The sequence below is a fragment of the Halichoerus grypus genome, chromosome 6 (assembly GCF_964656455.1).
Source record: "Halichoerus grypus chromosome 6, mHalGry1.hap1.1, whole genome shotgun sequence".
In the NCBI taxonomy this organism is placed as follows: Eukaryota; Metazoa; Chordata; class Mammalia; order Carnivora; family Phocidae; genus Halichoerus; species Halichoerus grypus.
The window spans coordinates 101,289,104-101,303,885 of NC_135717.1; the positions used below are offsets into that span (position 1 = coordinate 101,289,104).

Sequence of the window (14,782 nt, forward strand, 5' to 3'; positions counted from 1 at the left end):
CATCTTCACTTCAAACTGGACATACCTCATAAAAAGATGTCTACATAGTTCAGCCATTCCATTGAACTGAACTTAAATATTGGACGAAATACATTTTAAGTGGTTTTTAACTAAAAGCTAATGTGAAAATGTTGGAATATGTACCAATAAAAACATATTATACTGAAAACCATATTCAAATACAGTTAAAAATATTACATCATGTTCCTTCTAGTAGAAATTTTAAAGGGTATACATAATTCACCTTCTGAGTCATGATGTAATTTAGATTATATTTTATTAGACATTCTTTACAAATTTAAAATACTGCTATTTTTACATGCAGAGGAAAATCAGTTTGGATAATTATATTTAGGCATTATTAAAATCAACCACAAAATAAAGACACTTTATTGTGTCATTTATCAACATACTTGATATGTATATCTAAAGTGCATTATGTTACAAAAAATAGAGAAATTCAGCAGCACCAAGATACATTTACAAAATAAATACATCAGTTGACAAAATAAATTATGGTAATTGTGATAATAATAATTGGATTAGCCTTGGCAAAAAAAAAAAAAATATTCACAATGACCAATGTGCAGTTTCATAGAGCAATGGGGAAGACAGTTTTATTCCAATGCATTTACAGTATTTACAGACAATAAATATTTCTAATACTTTCCATATGTTCACTATTACAGAATCCTGTAATACGTCCTCTGAAGGTCTTTGCTAAAAATTTCAATGCCTCCTGAAAAAGAGAAGGAAGGGAATGAAGAGGAGAAAATAGGTTAATTCTCCTTAACAAATGAAAAGGCATAAAAAATAAAGGAACACAGAATTACAATGGAAAAGATTCCAGGGATTTCTTGTAAATATTCCCAATAGGAGGTATCAGTGGGATCCACCTGATTCTCCAGAACCTTTGCTACAGCAGGGTCTTCAATATGATCGAATGATCAATGTAGTGAAGGAAGAGAAAAGGCTTGCATTTCTAATTCTATAGACTCTGTCTGAAAAAGGAAACCCTGGGAGAATTTTCCAAAGCTGCCAATTGGAAAGTCAATTGGAGGAGAAGGGACACATTCGAGAGTCTGGAAATAAGGCTAGGTTGTGCAGTCCATCATCAAATACACCTTGCTAGAAGTTTATTCCCCAGCGATGCCTGACGTGGGTGATCCAGAATTTGCTTATTCTGTTCAGGTTTCCATTTGGCCAAACTTTCGCTAAGATAATAGCTGTTAGGAGAGTAGAGGGTGTGATTTGGAGTAAATGTTGGAAGGATGTGTAATTGAACAGTATGTTTGATTGGTGATTTGATGATATCAGTCATTCCATTAGCTGTCCTTAAACACTAATGAACGAAACTATTTTTGGATTTTAGTTTTTGAAGTCAAAACTAAGAACTATTTGTCTCTCACTCTGCTGGTTTTTGGAATTGATCTGGAATTAGAAATTGGGAAAGCTCATCTTAAATTAGGGAATAAGAATCAATTGATTTGAAAGTATAAAATAGCAGTATTTCAGCTTACTGTGTTTATCACGCAGAATAAATTACCATCGGGGATTGACACCTTTTCTAACTCTTTCTAAAACACTGTAGTGACAGTATTTTAAGATGGGCCAGCAGCATTTTCTCTGCTTTCTCTTCTCTTTGTGTGTCTATTTCAGTGGTTTCTAAGGAAGCACCTATAGAATGGAACTCGATTGGCTGTGCCATTGCATTAACAGCCAGAGTGTGGGCAGAGTTTTACATGGTAGACTCATATGGGGGTGAGACCTACAGAAGAGCCAACTCTTGACAATTTAGGAACTTTTTGTGCAGCTTGAAGAAATAAAAGCAAGTTGAACATTTAGGGTGTTTTAATGTCTTAAGAAATTGACATCTTCAGCAATCGTTTTGATTGGAATGGCAAAATAGCTCCTAACTGCAGAGAAAATAACTTAAGATTAACATTTTTAATGGTGGGTGGATGTATGTTATGAATAAAGCCCAAAAGGTGACTGTGAAACTCAATAATTTGTGTGCTGTATCAATTTTAAAATGTTTTTGTACTGAAAGGTATCTAGTGAATTGAACTTAAGAATGATGCAAGCAGGGAGGGAATGACGAGTATTTTGAACAATTATTTCCTCAGAAGGAAGGAAAGAGAAAAGAAATAAAGGACCAAGGAAAAGATCTTTTAATTATATTTCCCCTTGTCCAGCCAGTTTGCTTGTTATAATGGCACGTTTTGGAATAGCCAAGTAAAACATATAACATGACCTGAAAGTGTATGTGTATGTTTTGTGTGTGTGTGTGTGTATGTGTGTGTGTGTGTATGACAACACTTTAGAGTCTGTTTTGAATATTGACAAGCTTTTGTATTATTTCTAAGTCAGTATTTACCAAGGCAAAATATATGGTCTCAATTAAATGAGTCCTACTGTATCTGGACATCTCATTTACAACATCAAAAATTCCAAAATGTAATTTCCAACATTTGAACTATATACCTCCCACTGGTTCATGGGAGAGGAGCCAGACAGTTTTAGCTCAGTAGTTTCTCTTAAGAAATACATATATTTTACTAAAATTTGTGCTTGCCATATCATCAGATCACTGTATAATAATGCAAAGAGACTAAAGAGAGGACACTAATAAAAGGTTGGTGGCTTATGAAACTGCAAAATAGTTATTCTGAAAAGATTCTCTTTGGATTAGAACATTTGCATAGCCCCACAGAGTCTCATCAGTACACTCCTAAATTTCCCCGATCTTCCCTGCACCTCTGTTGGGTTGTACTGGGAGAGGGCCAACATCTGGCTGCCAAACAAACAATGCTTTCCATGAACGTCCCTCACAACCAGGGAACAGAAAGGAGAAAGCAGACACATTCTATTTCTTTCAGTTCTAGGTCTGGATTTGATTAGGCCACGGCCTAATTTTTACTAGATCTCTTTAACATAGGGGTAGCTGTGGGCATAAGAATTGATGAGTGCTGAATTTCATTAAATTCCCAGATACTTCAGAGCATTGCAAATCCTAAATAAACGAAATCCATAAAAAAGTATACTTTCGTTTTCAGAACTCTAATAAATGTATGTACACACAGAGTAAGACAATGGATAAAAAATAGGCTCTGACAATAAAGCCCTTGCATTAGTTCTAAGTATGTACAGTTAGGATCCTATCTTAAAATACACTGAATATGTGCTTTGAGCCAAGATTTACAGGGTTTGTTACCCATTACAGATCCGTTAGATATTTGCATAATAGGTCATTCACTCTGCTGAAGGTTTCTCTAGTGTCATTACTCCTTAATTACTGAAGTGGAAATATTTGTCCAATATAATTATCATTTTATATGCTATTTAATGATGAGTTTTGTCAACCTAAATCTAAGAGACAAGTGATGGTAAGTAGGTTCAAACTCCCCTTTGAAATATCACCCTGTAATCCTATCTCTACTAGTCAGAGGAAAGGCCTGGAGAAATAACGAGGGACTCTAATTAATGAGATAATTAGCTGCATATGACACGTCCTTGTGTGGTTTCCTCTTTCTTTCAAACCCCACAGAAGAGCGATACTGAAAAGCAAAAACCAGAAAAGATCCTGTCGGTGAAAATGCCTGAATCAGGAGGCAGCACTAACACAGTGCTGGTCCAAATATCCAGAAAAGGGGAAACAAATCCAGTTCTGAGGACTACCTATCCCAGTTCCCAGGGCTGTTGAGGTCATTTAGCCATGGATTGCCTTGGCTTTCTGGTTTATAAAATGAGGTTAATATTTGCTGCTTTTTCACCTCACAGAAACACACATATCCAGATAGATAGAACAATCAGCACTAGATCTAAAAGTACCAAAACAACAAGTTACGCTTTATTGTTTACTATGACAAGCATGTAACCCATGTAATCTCGTTTAATCTTCACCCAGCCCTGTGAGGTTGTTATAATCATTATCTTCATTTCACAGAAGAGAAAAGTGAATCTTAGACCATGTAACTTGCCCACGGTTGTGAACTTTAATAAGTTCAGACCCAAGACCTGAACTGAACTGAAGGTATTTGACCCCGAAGTCAGTGAATGCCATTACCACCTGCATCCATGAGCCAAGGATGAACAAGCCATGTAAATGTGAAGTCTTATTATTCGTACTGCAATACCCTGGAAAAATTATTTCAACTTGCCAGTGGATAAATAGATACATGAGAAAAAACTGTTGTCCTTCGCAAGTCAAAACTTAAAAATTTTCAGCATTCATGACTTTTTTTTCATGAGTTGGTAGAAACAAGAGTTAAATTTAATTAAACAAATTGAGAGTGTGTGTTTAAGTGTTTAATGTTGATTTAAATGAAAATAAATTTAAGGTTTAATTAAATATAATTAAATGGAAAATGTGACCGGCTCAGAATCGTCTATGGTACAGTATTGTTCTGTGGTGTTTGTAGATCATATCAAAGCCTTCTGGGTTCGCCCCTGAAGTGAAAAAAAAAAGTAAGAAATGACAAAACGATCAAGAAAGTTTGCCAAGGTGTGAGAGTAGGGAAATAAATATACTTCTGCAGCAAATGATGAAGATGGTCCCAGGCTTCCGAAGCTGGACTAAGAAGGGAAAATCTTTGGTAGAGTAGTAAAGGATTGGTGTTGGGGTTGAGATGGTGGAGGAATAGACACAGGTTATCCAAGCCCCGTTTGTGTTTAGGGGGTGGGAGGACACTGCTTGAGGGCAGATAATATTCTGAGCCATCTTGCTTTTGTAAGGTTTTAAATTGTGGAGCAATGGATAGAGGCACAGAAAGGGAGGACATTCTAGGTTTGTTCAAGCTGTGGTGGGTGGAAGGACCCTACACACCCCAGCTGGGGGCCACACCAAGGAAAGTCTATGGGGCATAGAAGCCACTTACTGTAAATTGAGCTCCGGCGATGTCACAGAGATGTCATATGGGTGGTCCCCTTCTCGCCCACTCCCAGCCACGCCAGAGTTGAGCCAGGCAGACCGAGTGCGCCGTTTCTTTTTTTCCTGCTCCTTGCGTTTTCCAGGTTTGCCTTTCTTTTTCTTGCCAGGTGTCTTCAGTGGCTGCTCTTTGTATGTCTCTACCTTGTTGGTTTCCTGAGTTAGGTATCTGCCCTCATCATCAGACCCGAATCGGACGGGGTGGTTCTTTGTGTTGGGAGCAGGCTTGGAGTTAGGGGACACCTCCGAGGTAGCTCTGATTTCAGCTGTGTGGATTTCTGCGATCAGGTGGTGAAGGAAGAATCGTCGCCGTAAGTCTTGGATAGATTTCCCCTTGTCATGAAGGAGCTGATGTTCAGACACAGCTCTTTTGCTTTAAGGGAAAAAACAGCAGGAGAGGAAGAAAATGATAATATTTTAGTTGTTGGTATAGACCTCCAAGACAAGAGGAAAGGCATAAGCTGGAAGGGAAGCAAACTTGTGGAGCGGGGAAAGAGCAGAGAGGGAACGGAAGTGTGGGCAGTTTGGAGTCTGCAGCCCCAAATCCCATTTATGCCGCTCCCCAGGTCTGTGGCTTCGGTGAGAACATGGGCCTCTCCATTTAAAAGGCAGGGTCAGATTCAGAGATTTCTATGCTGTCTTCTCAACTTAAAACATTATGATTCAGTTATTCTCAGCAATGGACAGAAAAAACTGAGCTTTTCATGTTTTTTAGACTTGTGCTGGGAAAATAAATCCAGACGTCCTAGCCCGTGAAATTAAAAGGAGGCTGAATGTACTTGAGTACTCACCCCGGTGCACACGCATGCACGCACACCCACCCACACACACACACACCACTCCCCTCGTAAGAAAATAGTAATACTGAATCTCAAAGAACAGCAAGCTGTAAGAGTAAAGGCAAACAGAGGCTGGAGATGAAGTGAGCAGTAGAGCCTGTCTAGGGAACTACCTAACAGACTGAATTTTATTTTATTTTATTTTATTTTATTTATTTATTTTTTTAGACTGAATTTTAATATGAGGAGTAGAGTATAGGCTACCAGGAGCCTATATTTGAAAGCCAAGTGTCAGAGAGAGAGAGTATGTGTATTTTTCTGTAAAGTAGTGGGTGGTCTCTTTAAAATGGGTTTCTTTGTGTTTAAATTGAGATCATTCTATTTCTTCCATGCATCAAGTTACTTTTTTTTTTTTTTTAATTTAGAATTGCAGAGGGTATTATCCTTAGGACTTAAGTGAGACATTCACTTTTCTACTTGTTCTCTTTGTCTTAAAAAATGTCTCTAGGAACAAGTATGAAGTGACTTTTCGGTTTAAACAACACTCTAATGAAAAGAACAAACTAATTTCCCATCAATCCTCTTAGATGGCACCCTGACTCTTGTTTAAATGTCCATCCACATATTCTTGTATTATTCTGTGTGTATATTATTAACCATATGCAGGGATCACATAGATTAATCAGTCATATCATGCCTGCTTCAGCTCTGCCTTACCTTACTCCAATTTCTACCACTGGGTAACTCTTCAAAGTGGTTTTCTGTCAAGTGTCTGAGGGTACTTCACAGGGCTATCTCCCATGTATTCTTACCTCTCTCACACACAGTATCTGGGTCCCTTATTTGCCTTCATTAGTACAACTTCTTTAACTCCTCCAAGAAATATGACAATAAAAATAGCATTATCTTCATTTTATAGATAGGGAAGTTGAGGGTCAGAGAGATTCAATGACAGAACCAGGGATCCACAAACCAGGTCCTCTGATTCTGAAACCAAAGATTGCCTTTCAACGACCTCAATCCTTTCTCCTGTGGAAGTGGAAGTGTATGCTGAGGAAACAAGAAGTGAAGGGCATAGAGTAAAAAGCCTGTGGTGGGAACCATGAGGGACAGTGGGCAAATGGAGAGCAATTTGTCAGCTTCCTTGAAGATCAAGCTTACTGCTCCAGCAAGGCCATTTTCATCCCCCAAAATAAGGAACTAGGATTTCTAGAGTTTGGATTATCACTGGGGGAAACTGAGAGATTTTCTAGTGATACTGTGAGTCAAAGAAGAGTAAGACATGAAAATACAGGCATTATTTCTCTAGACCTTATAGCCAGAATCCCAGCTTCCTTTTAGTATTTTAGTGTGTGGACCGACTTGAAGCCATGCAGCTTGTTCAAAAAAGACATGACTTAATGGAAAGGAATTTAACAGGAGCCTGGTTTAAATGAGGCATGAAGGAGTCTCTCTTCCTTTTTGAAGGTGCCACATGTGACTAGATTAAAATTCACTTACTTTATGGCAACAGTTAGTATTCTGGAAACTTTTAATAATATACAAATTTGAGGTTTTGGTATAATACATTTATACTCCCTAATAACATTTTTAAAGAATAGGTCTGAATTAATTGCATATTTCATAAGTATTGCAGTTTAATAAGTATCCTTTAGCAAAATGTCACATGAAAGGAAGTTCCGAACCAGTGATCATTTATAGGATCTGGGGCTTTTCTTTCTTTCTCAATCCCTGGCAGATAACCACCCCATCTGTATTGCTCTCCAAATGTATAATATAACCCATTCTAGCTTAACTCAAAGCCAAAACTTTTAATAGTCGGTCTGTTCTAATCAGGCCACCCCTGCTTCTATTCCCCCTCTGCCTGGCATATATACCTGTCATCTTGGCCAGCCTGTCAACTGTGAGTCACAGTGCCTTCTTAACCCAAGAACTGTACTTTCTCAGGATGGTTCTCATGAGAAAAGGAGGGCTCACGCTACCCTCCTGTTTTATAAAAGTCTACAAAGATGGCACAACTCTGTCCAGTTTAAAATAGTGTCTCTCTTGTGTGGAGGTACCAAGATTCTTTCTGCCTTTTAGGAGTAATTGTTAACATAATACTAGAAAACACAGATTTTCTTAAATGCTAAATCTCAAACGCTGTGAACACAAGGAACAGCTCAAAGACTTCTGCATTGAAAATATTGTGAAGAATGAATTTCTGATTGGGCAACTGCACCGGAAGAGCAGGAATATAATACTATCTTTATGGTCAACAAGGGAATAAGATCCCTAGAGTGTTTTATTTATTTTCAAAACAAGACACAAACCGACACAAGGGTAAATTACTAGCATGTACAAGCTAGATATACATAGGTGGGGAGCAATGAATCTAAATTAAGGAGGCTTTCCATTTAGATAATTCTGAAATATTTAAGTGATAAATATGGCCTCAATAATAGTCTATTACTCTATACATCTGCAAACATCCCCTAGCCCAGTGGTTCACACGGCATTTGTTACAATCCTCATATGGTACGTTTATGGTCTCCTTTGATTATTGTAAAAAAATTTTCAGAAATATGGAGGAAATGCTTAACACAGATAAGTATAAATCCAGTCAAAATATAGCTCTTCTGCTCTAAAGAGAAATAACTCTCAAGGGAGTTTTCAGGGAAGAAGAGTAAATTCAAGGTTCTATCAAGGAACGCAGGGAGTAAAGGGAGTGATAGGACTGCCTCTTCCAACACAGGAAGGAGCAGCATGCTTGTGCCGATGCTCAGCTACTTAGGAAGGAGTCTGGGTTTGAGAAGAAAAGTTCTGTGGTACATGCACGAGTCAGGGTTCGGGTCTTAGAGTGAAGATGACTCACCACAAGTCCCTTCCAACCCAAATGACTCAGTCAAAAGTTATGCTTTTCATTAAATGGAATAGACCCAGTCTGGCTCCCAAGCAAATCAGCCAATTATGTTTTAGGTTTCTGAATCTGCTGGAATTCCCTCTCTAACTTAAACACAAAGGTTGCTACCTGCTGAAAGTCATGTTCATTGGGACAAGAATGTCTATAGGCCTCACTTTCCAACTTCCAAATTTTTCATGCTCTAGCCCCATTAATTAAAATCTTTTGGACTATGACAACTTATAATTGCCTCCTTTGCGTGGCTTAGGAAGTGTTATTGTTGTAGTAGTCCCCCCCCCCCCCCCACACACACACCCTCCAAAGTCATTCCCTAGTTAGAAAAAACATCTAAAGCAGTTTCCTAATACTTGGTGTGAAAAGTAATTGGGGAGTAATATGATTTGATTATATGTTAACATTTCTTTCAAGAAATTAGGTTGATTTAGTATAATAGTACACTAATGTTTTGTCTAGCACACAAAATTTACTATTACTTGGCAGCAAAGCAAAAATAATGACTTGTTTTTTTTAAACTTCATTTGGCTGTAATAATTTGATGAAACATCTTCATCTACTGATGATTTCAGCCTTCATGAAAAACCATGGCTGTAATATGATGATCTATTAGCCATTAACTATAAGAATGTTTTGTGGTAGTTTTATAACCATCTGCTGAGCGTGAGTGTTTAACTACAATATTGTATTTCACCACAAACAAAACTATAACAGAGTCTCTGGCTGTTAAATGGTTTCTGATGTGTATTTTGCAAGGTGCAACAAAGAAAGAGTTAAAAATAACCTTTAGGACAACTTAGCACTATTTTTATGTCATAACTGTGGATTTAATCATGGTCCATTTACTGTTTCTCAAAAGAGAAAACAGGTATTTCTCAAGCAACTCTAAAGAAAAAACTGGCTCTGTTCCAAGACAGTATTTCTTGGCCAGTATTTAAGCATGCTTTTAAAAATTCACTCTTCATCTATATTTATATATGGACTTTAAATAATTTAATACAAGTCTTAAAAGGAGCAAAAAGTCTGAAGACAATTTTCAGAAATACATCAGCAAAACGTTGATTTGAAGAATACAATGAAGCTTTATCTTCAGTACAATGTTCTACACAATTTGCCTTAGGAGATTCGTAATAGATTTTCATTTTGGTGCCAAGGTTCAGACATGTCTAAAGTAATTTCATTTAAGGATTTTCTGCTCTAATAATAATAGACCAAGGGCACATATAAAACAGTTGCCTTTTTGTACACCCTCGGGAATTTACAAGGAAGCACCATGAACTTGATTGTAAATATTGGATATTGCTATTTTTATTGTTAGTGTAAAAGCTCCTTAATTCCTTCTCCAGAGGCAAACTCCTCTCAGTTCTCCAACTTTATGGTTTTCCCATCCTGAACACTGAGTGTGCAGCTTAAAGATCACCCAAAGATGGTATTACACACATTAACGTACTGCTCGGTCCAACAGATTATTAAGATAGTGTTACTCGACTGCTCTTCCAACTTTTCAGTCATACAACATGGTAATATTTCTCTGCTGTGCGTGGATGTATGATTATGTTAAAGTCAAAATTATCCTTAAAAGAACCACCAAATGAGAATGCCAAAATACAAGTTTTCGGTCTACAATGCAAATATTTGACTCCAGATTAAAGAACTGTTAGCAATAATTCCAAGAAAAAACAAGTTTCCACACCTAATATTCATTTTGGAGTCAAGCGCTCTAGCGTTCCTGGGCTGTATCAATACTAACTTTGGAGTTGTGCCATTGCAAAGTTGTTACTACTTTATTATATAATATGCCTTCATTATGTAATGTGGTCCATTTTATATGCTTAAAATTATGTCATTCATAATAAAGTTAGATGTAAGGCTTTTGCTTTTCACACACAAACTGCCACCCACATTCAGTCTGTAAATCAAACGCACACAGACATATGTCCCCCGGCTCCCTCAGCTTCTTCCGAGTTATCTGTCTCTTGCAATAAAACCTTCCCAGGTCCTGGAAGTAAAACCTTTTCCTTTCACTACAGGCAGATGATCTTTGTCTAGAGGAGATTCTGCGCTCCCTCTTACGGAAACTCATGGAAAATCTGTCTCTTGCCAGTCTCCCCTTGAGGTTCAACCAGTGCTCCCGCCGGGGTTGAGGACTCGGTCTCAGCCTCCCCGGCAGGTAGACGACTCTCCCCGCTTTTTAACTCGGGCAAGGAGCATCAGTGACCGCTGCGAGCCCTCGGCAGCGCCCCAGCCTGGCGGCCTCTCCCACTGGCCTTCCCAGCCCTCACCCGGCGCCCGGAGGAGGACGGGGCACTTACAGCCGGCGGCCGAGCTCCTCCACCGAGCGCCCGCAGGAGGGCACCGAGTAGCTCAGCAGGAACACCGCGACGCTCCACTGCTGAACCAGCCTCCGCAGCATCGTATCCTCTCGCTCTCGCGACCTGCAACAGAGTGGAAAGGGGCCCGAAGTGTCAGTCCGGAATCTCCATCTCCCGGGACTACCACGCTCCCCGTTTTAGCTGGCTCTCAAGTTGCATCGAGGGCATCTCCCAAGTTGCAAAGAAAAAAAACAAAACAAAAACAAAAACAAAAAACCAAAAAAAAAAAAAAAAAAAAAAAAAAAACTTTCTCTGAAGCCTCTCAGCACTTACTTATTTAGGAATCAGCTACTGCAACTGTGCTTTTTCCAAAACCACACAGGCAAAAAGGGACCAAAAGGAAAACAAAGCAAAACAAAGCAAAAATCAGAGACGTTCCTCTGAAATAATAACCACCGTGAAATGCTTTTATATATGCACAAATGATGAGCAGCGTGTTTACACGTCTTCCCTATCAATGTCTAATTAAATCTGGCCGGCAGTTCTCCCAGGTTCGTGGAGCAGAGCTAACCCCTTCCTAAAAAGAGAAGAAAGTTTCCCCCTCTGAAGTCAGCTTCTTTGCGAACTAGGCCGTCTTGTTCCAGAGCCACTTGTAGAGACCCACATTTATATACATAGCTGTCTGTCTACCTCCTCTGGTGGGCTGGTTGCTTCCGGAAAGTTGATTCCACACACCCTGAGAACAAGTTTCAAGTGCGTGTGTCGTCGATCAGGAGGGCCAGGTGGCAACGAGGGCGGGTTAATAGCGGCGCGGAGGGGAGGCGGCGGCCCGAGCGGCAGGGCAGCGGCGGCCCCGCTTCACGGGCGGGGAGGCATGCTGGCCGGGCGGCGCAGGTTGGAGGCGAGTTGAAAGCCTAGCAGAGGAATGTTCACACGCTCCCAGGCAAACCTGCCGGAGAAGTGAGCTAGTCGCAAAGAGGTGGCGCCCTTGGAACGCGCGCGGGGCGAGCAAGGGCGCGGGCGCGCGGGGGGCGGGGGCGGCGACGGGCGGCCCGAGCGGGCCCCGCGCGGCCCGAGCGAACCGAGGGGAGCCCTGAGCTGGGAGTGTACTGCGAGCGGCGGAGCTCCCCGCGCCTCCGGCTCGGCCGCCCCCGGGGCTGCCCGGAGGTCCGCCGAGCCCCACCCCAGAGCGCCGGTCCCGCCGCGCCGTCCCGGGGCCGGGGGCGTGAGCGGATCTGCCAGCTCCCGCTGGGTCCGACCGGCCCCAGACTGCACGGCGGAGCTGCGAGCTGAGGTCCCCGAGGGCGTGCGGGCGGCCCGAACAGGCACGGCGCCCGGCTGGACGCGCGGGCGCCGAGGCCGCCGAGGCCGCCGGGGGCGAACGGGCAAGGCGGAGGCCAAGGAGCAGGGGCCGGAGAGCGCGGACGCCCGGAATCCTCCGCGGGGAGGTCGCGGGCGGTTGGCCCGTGGCTTTAAGGATCCCTAAGACCGCCCGGGAGCTTGGGGAGCGACATGGGAACCCTCCTCCATGGCCCTTTCCAGGGACCCGCTGAGTGGGGAGCATCGGCTAAGGGGTGGGGGGAAGATCCTTCGCTTAGAAGAGTAAAAAAAGGTTTCAGACTTCAGGTCGAGATTACATTTCTTGCTGTCTTAGAACAGCTGAGGACATCTGGAGCTGGTCCAAGAAAACCCGCATACGTGATGGAGACCCTCTTTTGAATTGCCGAGGTGGACCGACACTCCTGGGGAGCGCACACGGCCCCTTCGCCCACCGACGAGAGTCTAACCCACCCTTTCCCAGACAGCCTACTCTCTCGCCCCCACCCCAGCCCACCCCCAGCCCAGTCCCCTGTTACATATTCTGGGATGATTCTATCCGTGTCGCTTCAGCCCACAGATGAAGCGGAACTATCGCTGTACGCGGCTCTGCCTCGGAGAAGCGAAGGGAAAGCAGGGGGTTCTTCCCAAACTATTGGGCGGGGAAGAAAGACTGCTCTGAATTACTGGGCAGTATCAGCTAGGAAAGGACTGGAGCGGATGTGAACGCCCGCCCCACGGACTCCTCTATCTGTCTGAAATGAACGCGGGTAGTTGGGAACCATTCAAAGGATGTTTGTCTTCTAGATAGACAGCCCCACTGGTACGTTTCAATACTCTCTAGAAGGCGAGTGTGATTTGGAGATTTGAGGAGATTTAGGGAGCCTGACCTTTATCAAGCCTGGCTTCCTGGCTGATGCACCACGGATTTTACTGAGGGTGGGTGAAACAGCGCCCTCTCCCTCGCTGATCTCGGTTCCCTTTTCCCCTCTTTAAGTGCAGATAGCTAGCAGTTAACATTAGCTGCTTAGTTTGGGTGGGAGTCACTCCTTCTCACAAGCTCCTTTCTCCCTCATTTGATTACCCTAAACTCCATATTTAAAAAGCTTGGCTTCCTCCCACTGGGAAAAAAAAATCTGGGAATTTCCACAATTTCCTTCGTTTAAGAATTTCTAAATGTTAGATCTGTTTGCATGGCATGAAAAGACAAAGTATCAGCGCTCAGAAATGTCAACCTTTGAATCTCTGACACTCTGATTTATAATAAATTCTTTCCAGAAAGAAGCAGGAGCCTTAATTCGATCTGAAGGGGGAAAATCTGTAAAAAAAATTTTTTTTAAAAGTAAATCACAAATGAACTATTTGCAAGTTGTCTAATATTAAAATGATAATATTTGCTTCCACAATAAAAAACCCAAAGGTACTTAGCCAAATTTCAAACTACTCAGGCTTTAAAAAGTCAACCCTCTCCCAATAACAGGTTAAAACATAGGTTGAAAATATCAAATCACTTATGCCGTAAATAAATTCATTATACTCTCAGAACATTATAAATTAAAGGCTGCCGTCAATAGACTGCTTTGATTTAGGTTGCTTTTTCTACTAATGAAACAAAATGGACCGCCCTCCCTCCCTCTTTTCTTTTCCCCACACACTTTTCTGGTGTTAATGGCAAAACATCTATCAAATATTTTTAGAATTTCCTCTCCTCCACAAAAAGAGAAAATATAGACACAGGAAAAATAAATAGTCGTTATATACTTGGAATCCTGAAGCTTCCTAATAATGTATTACTTCACCTTTTCCTTGATTTACAGTCTTCTCTGCTCCTCTGGCCAAATGAAGGGGATCTTCTCAGCAGTCTCTTCCAGAAATAATTTTTGTTGCTGTTCTTCAGAAAAGTAAAATTAAGTCTTAAATGAATTAAAAACTTCCTAAGGAGGCTTTTCTGTTCTCACTAAAGGCAATTATTAGAAAGCAGGTAGCTCTGCTAAGCTGCCCTGTTTATTACTTTGAGTAGAAATTCTCCTCAATATATACTCAGGACCCTGACTTCTTGCCCTTGTGAAAAGGATATTTTTCTGACATCATAATCTAGTTCCCAATATAACTGAGTAACCTCCAGGATAATGCTGAGAACACGACTACAAATGAGATGACTCCACACTAGGAGGGGTTTGGGGTTTTTTTGGGGGGGGGTTGCTTAGGCATAGAGTGAGTGCCAATAGAGGCTGAATGCTTGCTTAGGACTTGCTATCACTTAAATGCACCTTAGCAAATAGGAGGATTTGAAGGCCTGTCTTTAATCTGAAGTATTTCCATGTGAAGACAAGTTAGCATTGTGAGATCTACACCTACACGAATGCCGAGCCCATGAGCAAGCCCCAGACTTCCATCTTCCAGTCCCCAATGGCAGCATTATATGCCAATTTTAAGAAGAGATTTTCTAAACTTTTCAGTACACTTTTACTCCTAAATTCATGTTAAAATAACCAATTGAAGTATATGTCCAGGGATATCTCCTATTGCAATTAAGTAAGAAACCGTAACA

The 14,782-nt window shown here is 41.3% G+C and overlaps 1 protein-coding gene across 3 annotated transcripts; it reads right to left on the bottom strand.

Moving 5' to 3' along the window:
- Positions 1 to 266: 266 nt before the first annotated feature.
- Positions 267 to 14,238, bottom strand: PTHLH (parathyroid hormone like hormone). Of its 3 annotated transcripts, XM_036076872.2 has the most exons (5): positions 12,771 to 13,069; positions 11,605 to 11,863; positions 10,915 to 11,037; positions 4,878 to 5,300; positions 267 to 739 (listed from the first exon to the last, which is right to left on the bottom strand). In XM_036076872.2, the coding sequence occupies exons 3-5, from the start codon at positions 11,013 to 11,015 to the stop codon at positions 730 to 732; spliced, it is 534 nt and encodes a 177-aa protein (XP_035932765.1). In that variant the 5' UTR covers positions 11,016 to 11,037; positions 11,605 to 11,863; positions 12,771 to 13,069; the 3' UTR covers positions 267 to 729. The 3 variants fall into 3 exon arrangements, with proteins under 3 accessions (XP_035932765.1, XP_035932767.1, XP_035932766.1); XM_036076874.2 differs by lacking the exons at positions 11,605 to 11,863; positions 12,771 to 13,069 and adding an exon at positions 14,031 to 14,238; XM_036076873.2 differs by lacking the exons at positions 11,605 to 11,863; positions 12,771 to 13,069 and adding an exon at positions 11,248 to 11,589.
- Positions 14,239 to 14,782: the final 544 nt, after the last annotated feature.

What these genes read in the sequence shown, in the direction of transcription:
- PTHLH (XM_036076874.2), bottom strand. Translation starts at nt 11,015, where the DNA reads ATGCTGCGGAGGCTGGTTCAGCAGTGGAGCGTCGCGGTGTTCCTGCTG. An exon ending in GAGGAGCTCGGCCGCCGGCT is followed by an intron (nt 5,301 to 10,914) that starts GTAAGTGCCCCG and finishes TTTCCCTTAAAG; the next exon opens with CAAAAGAGCTGTGTCTGAAC.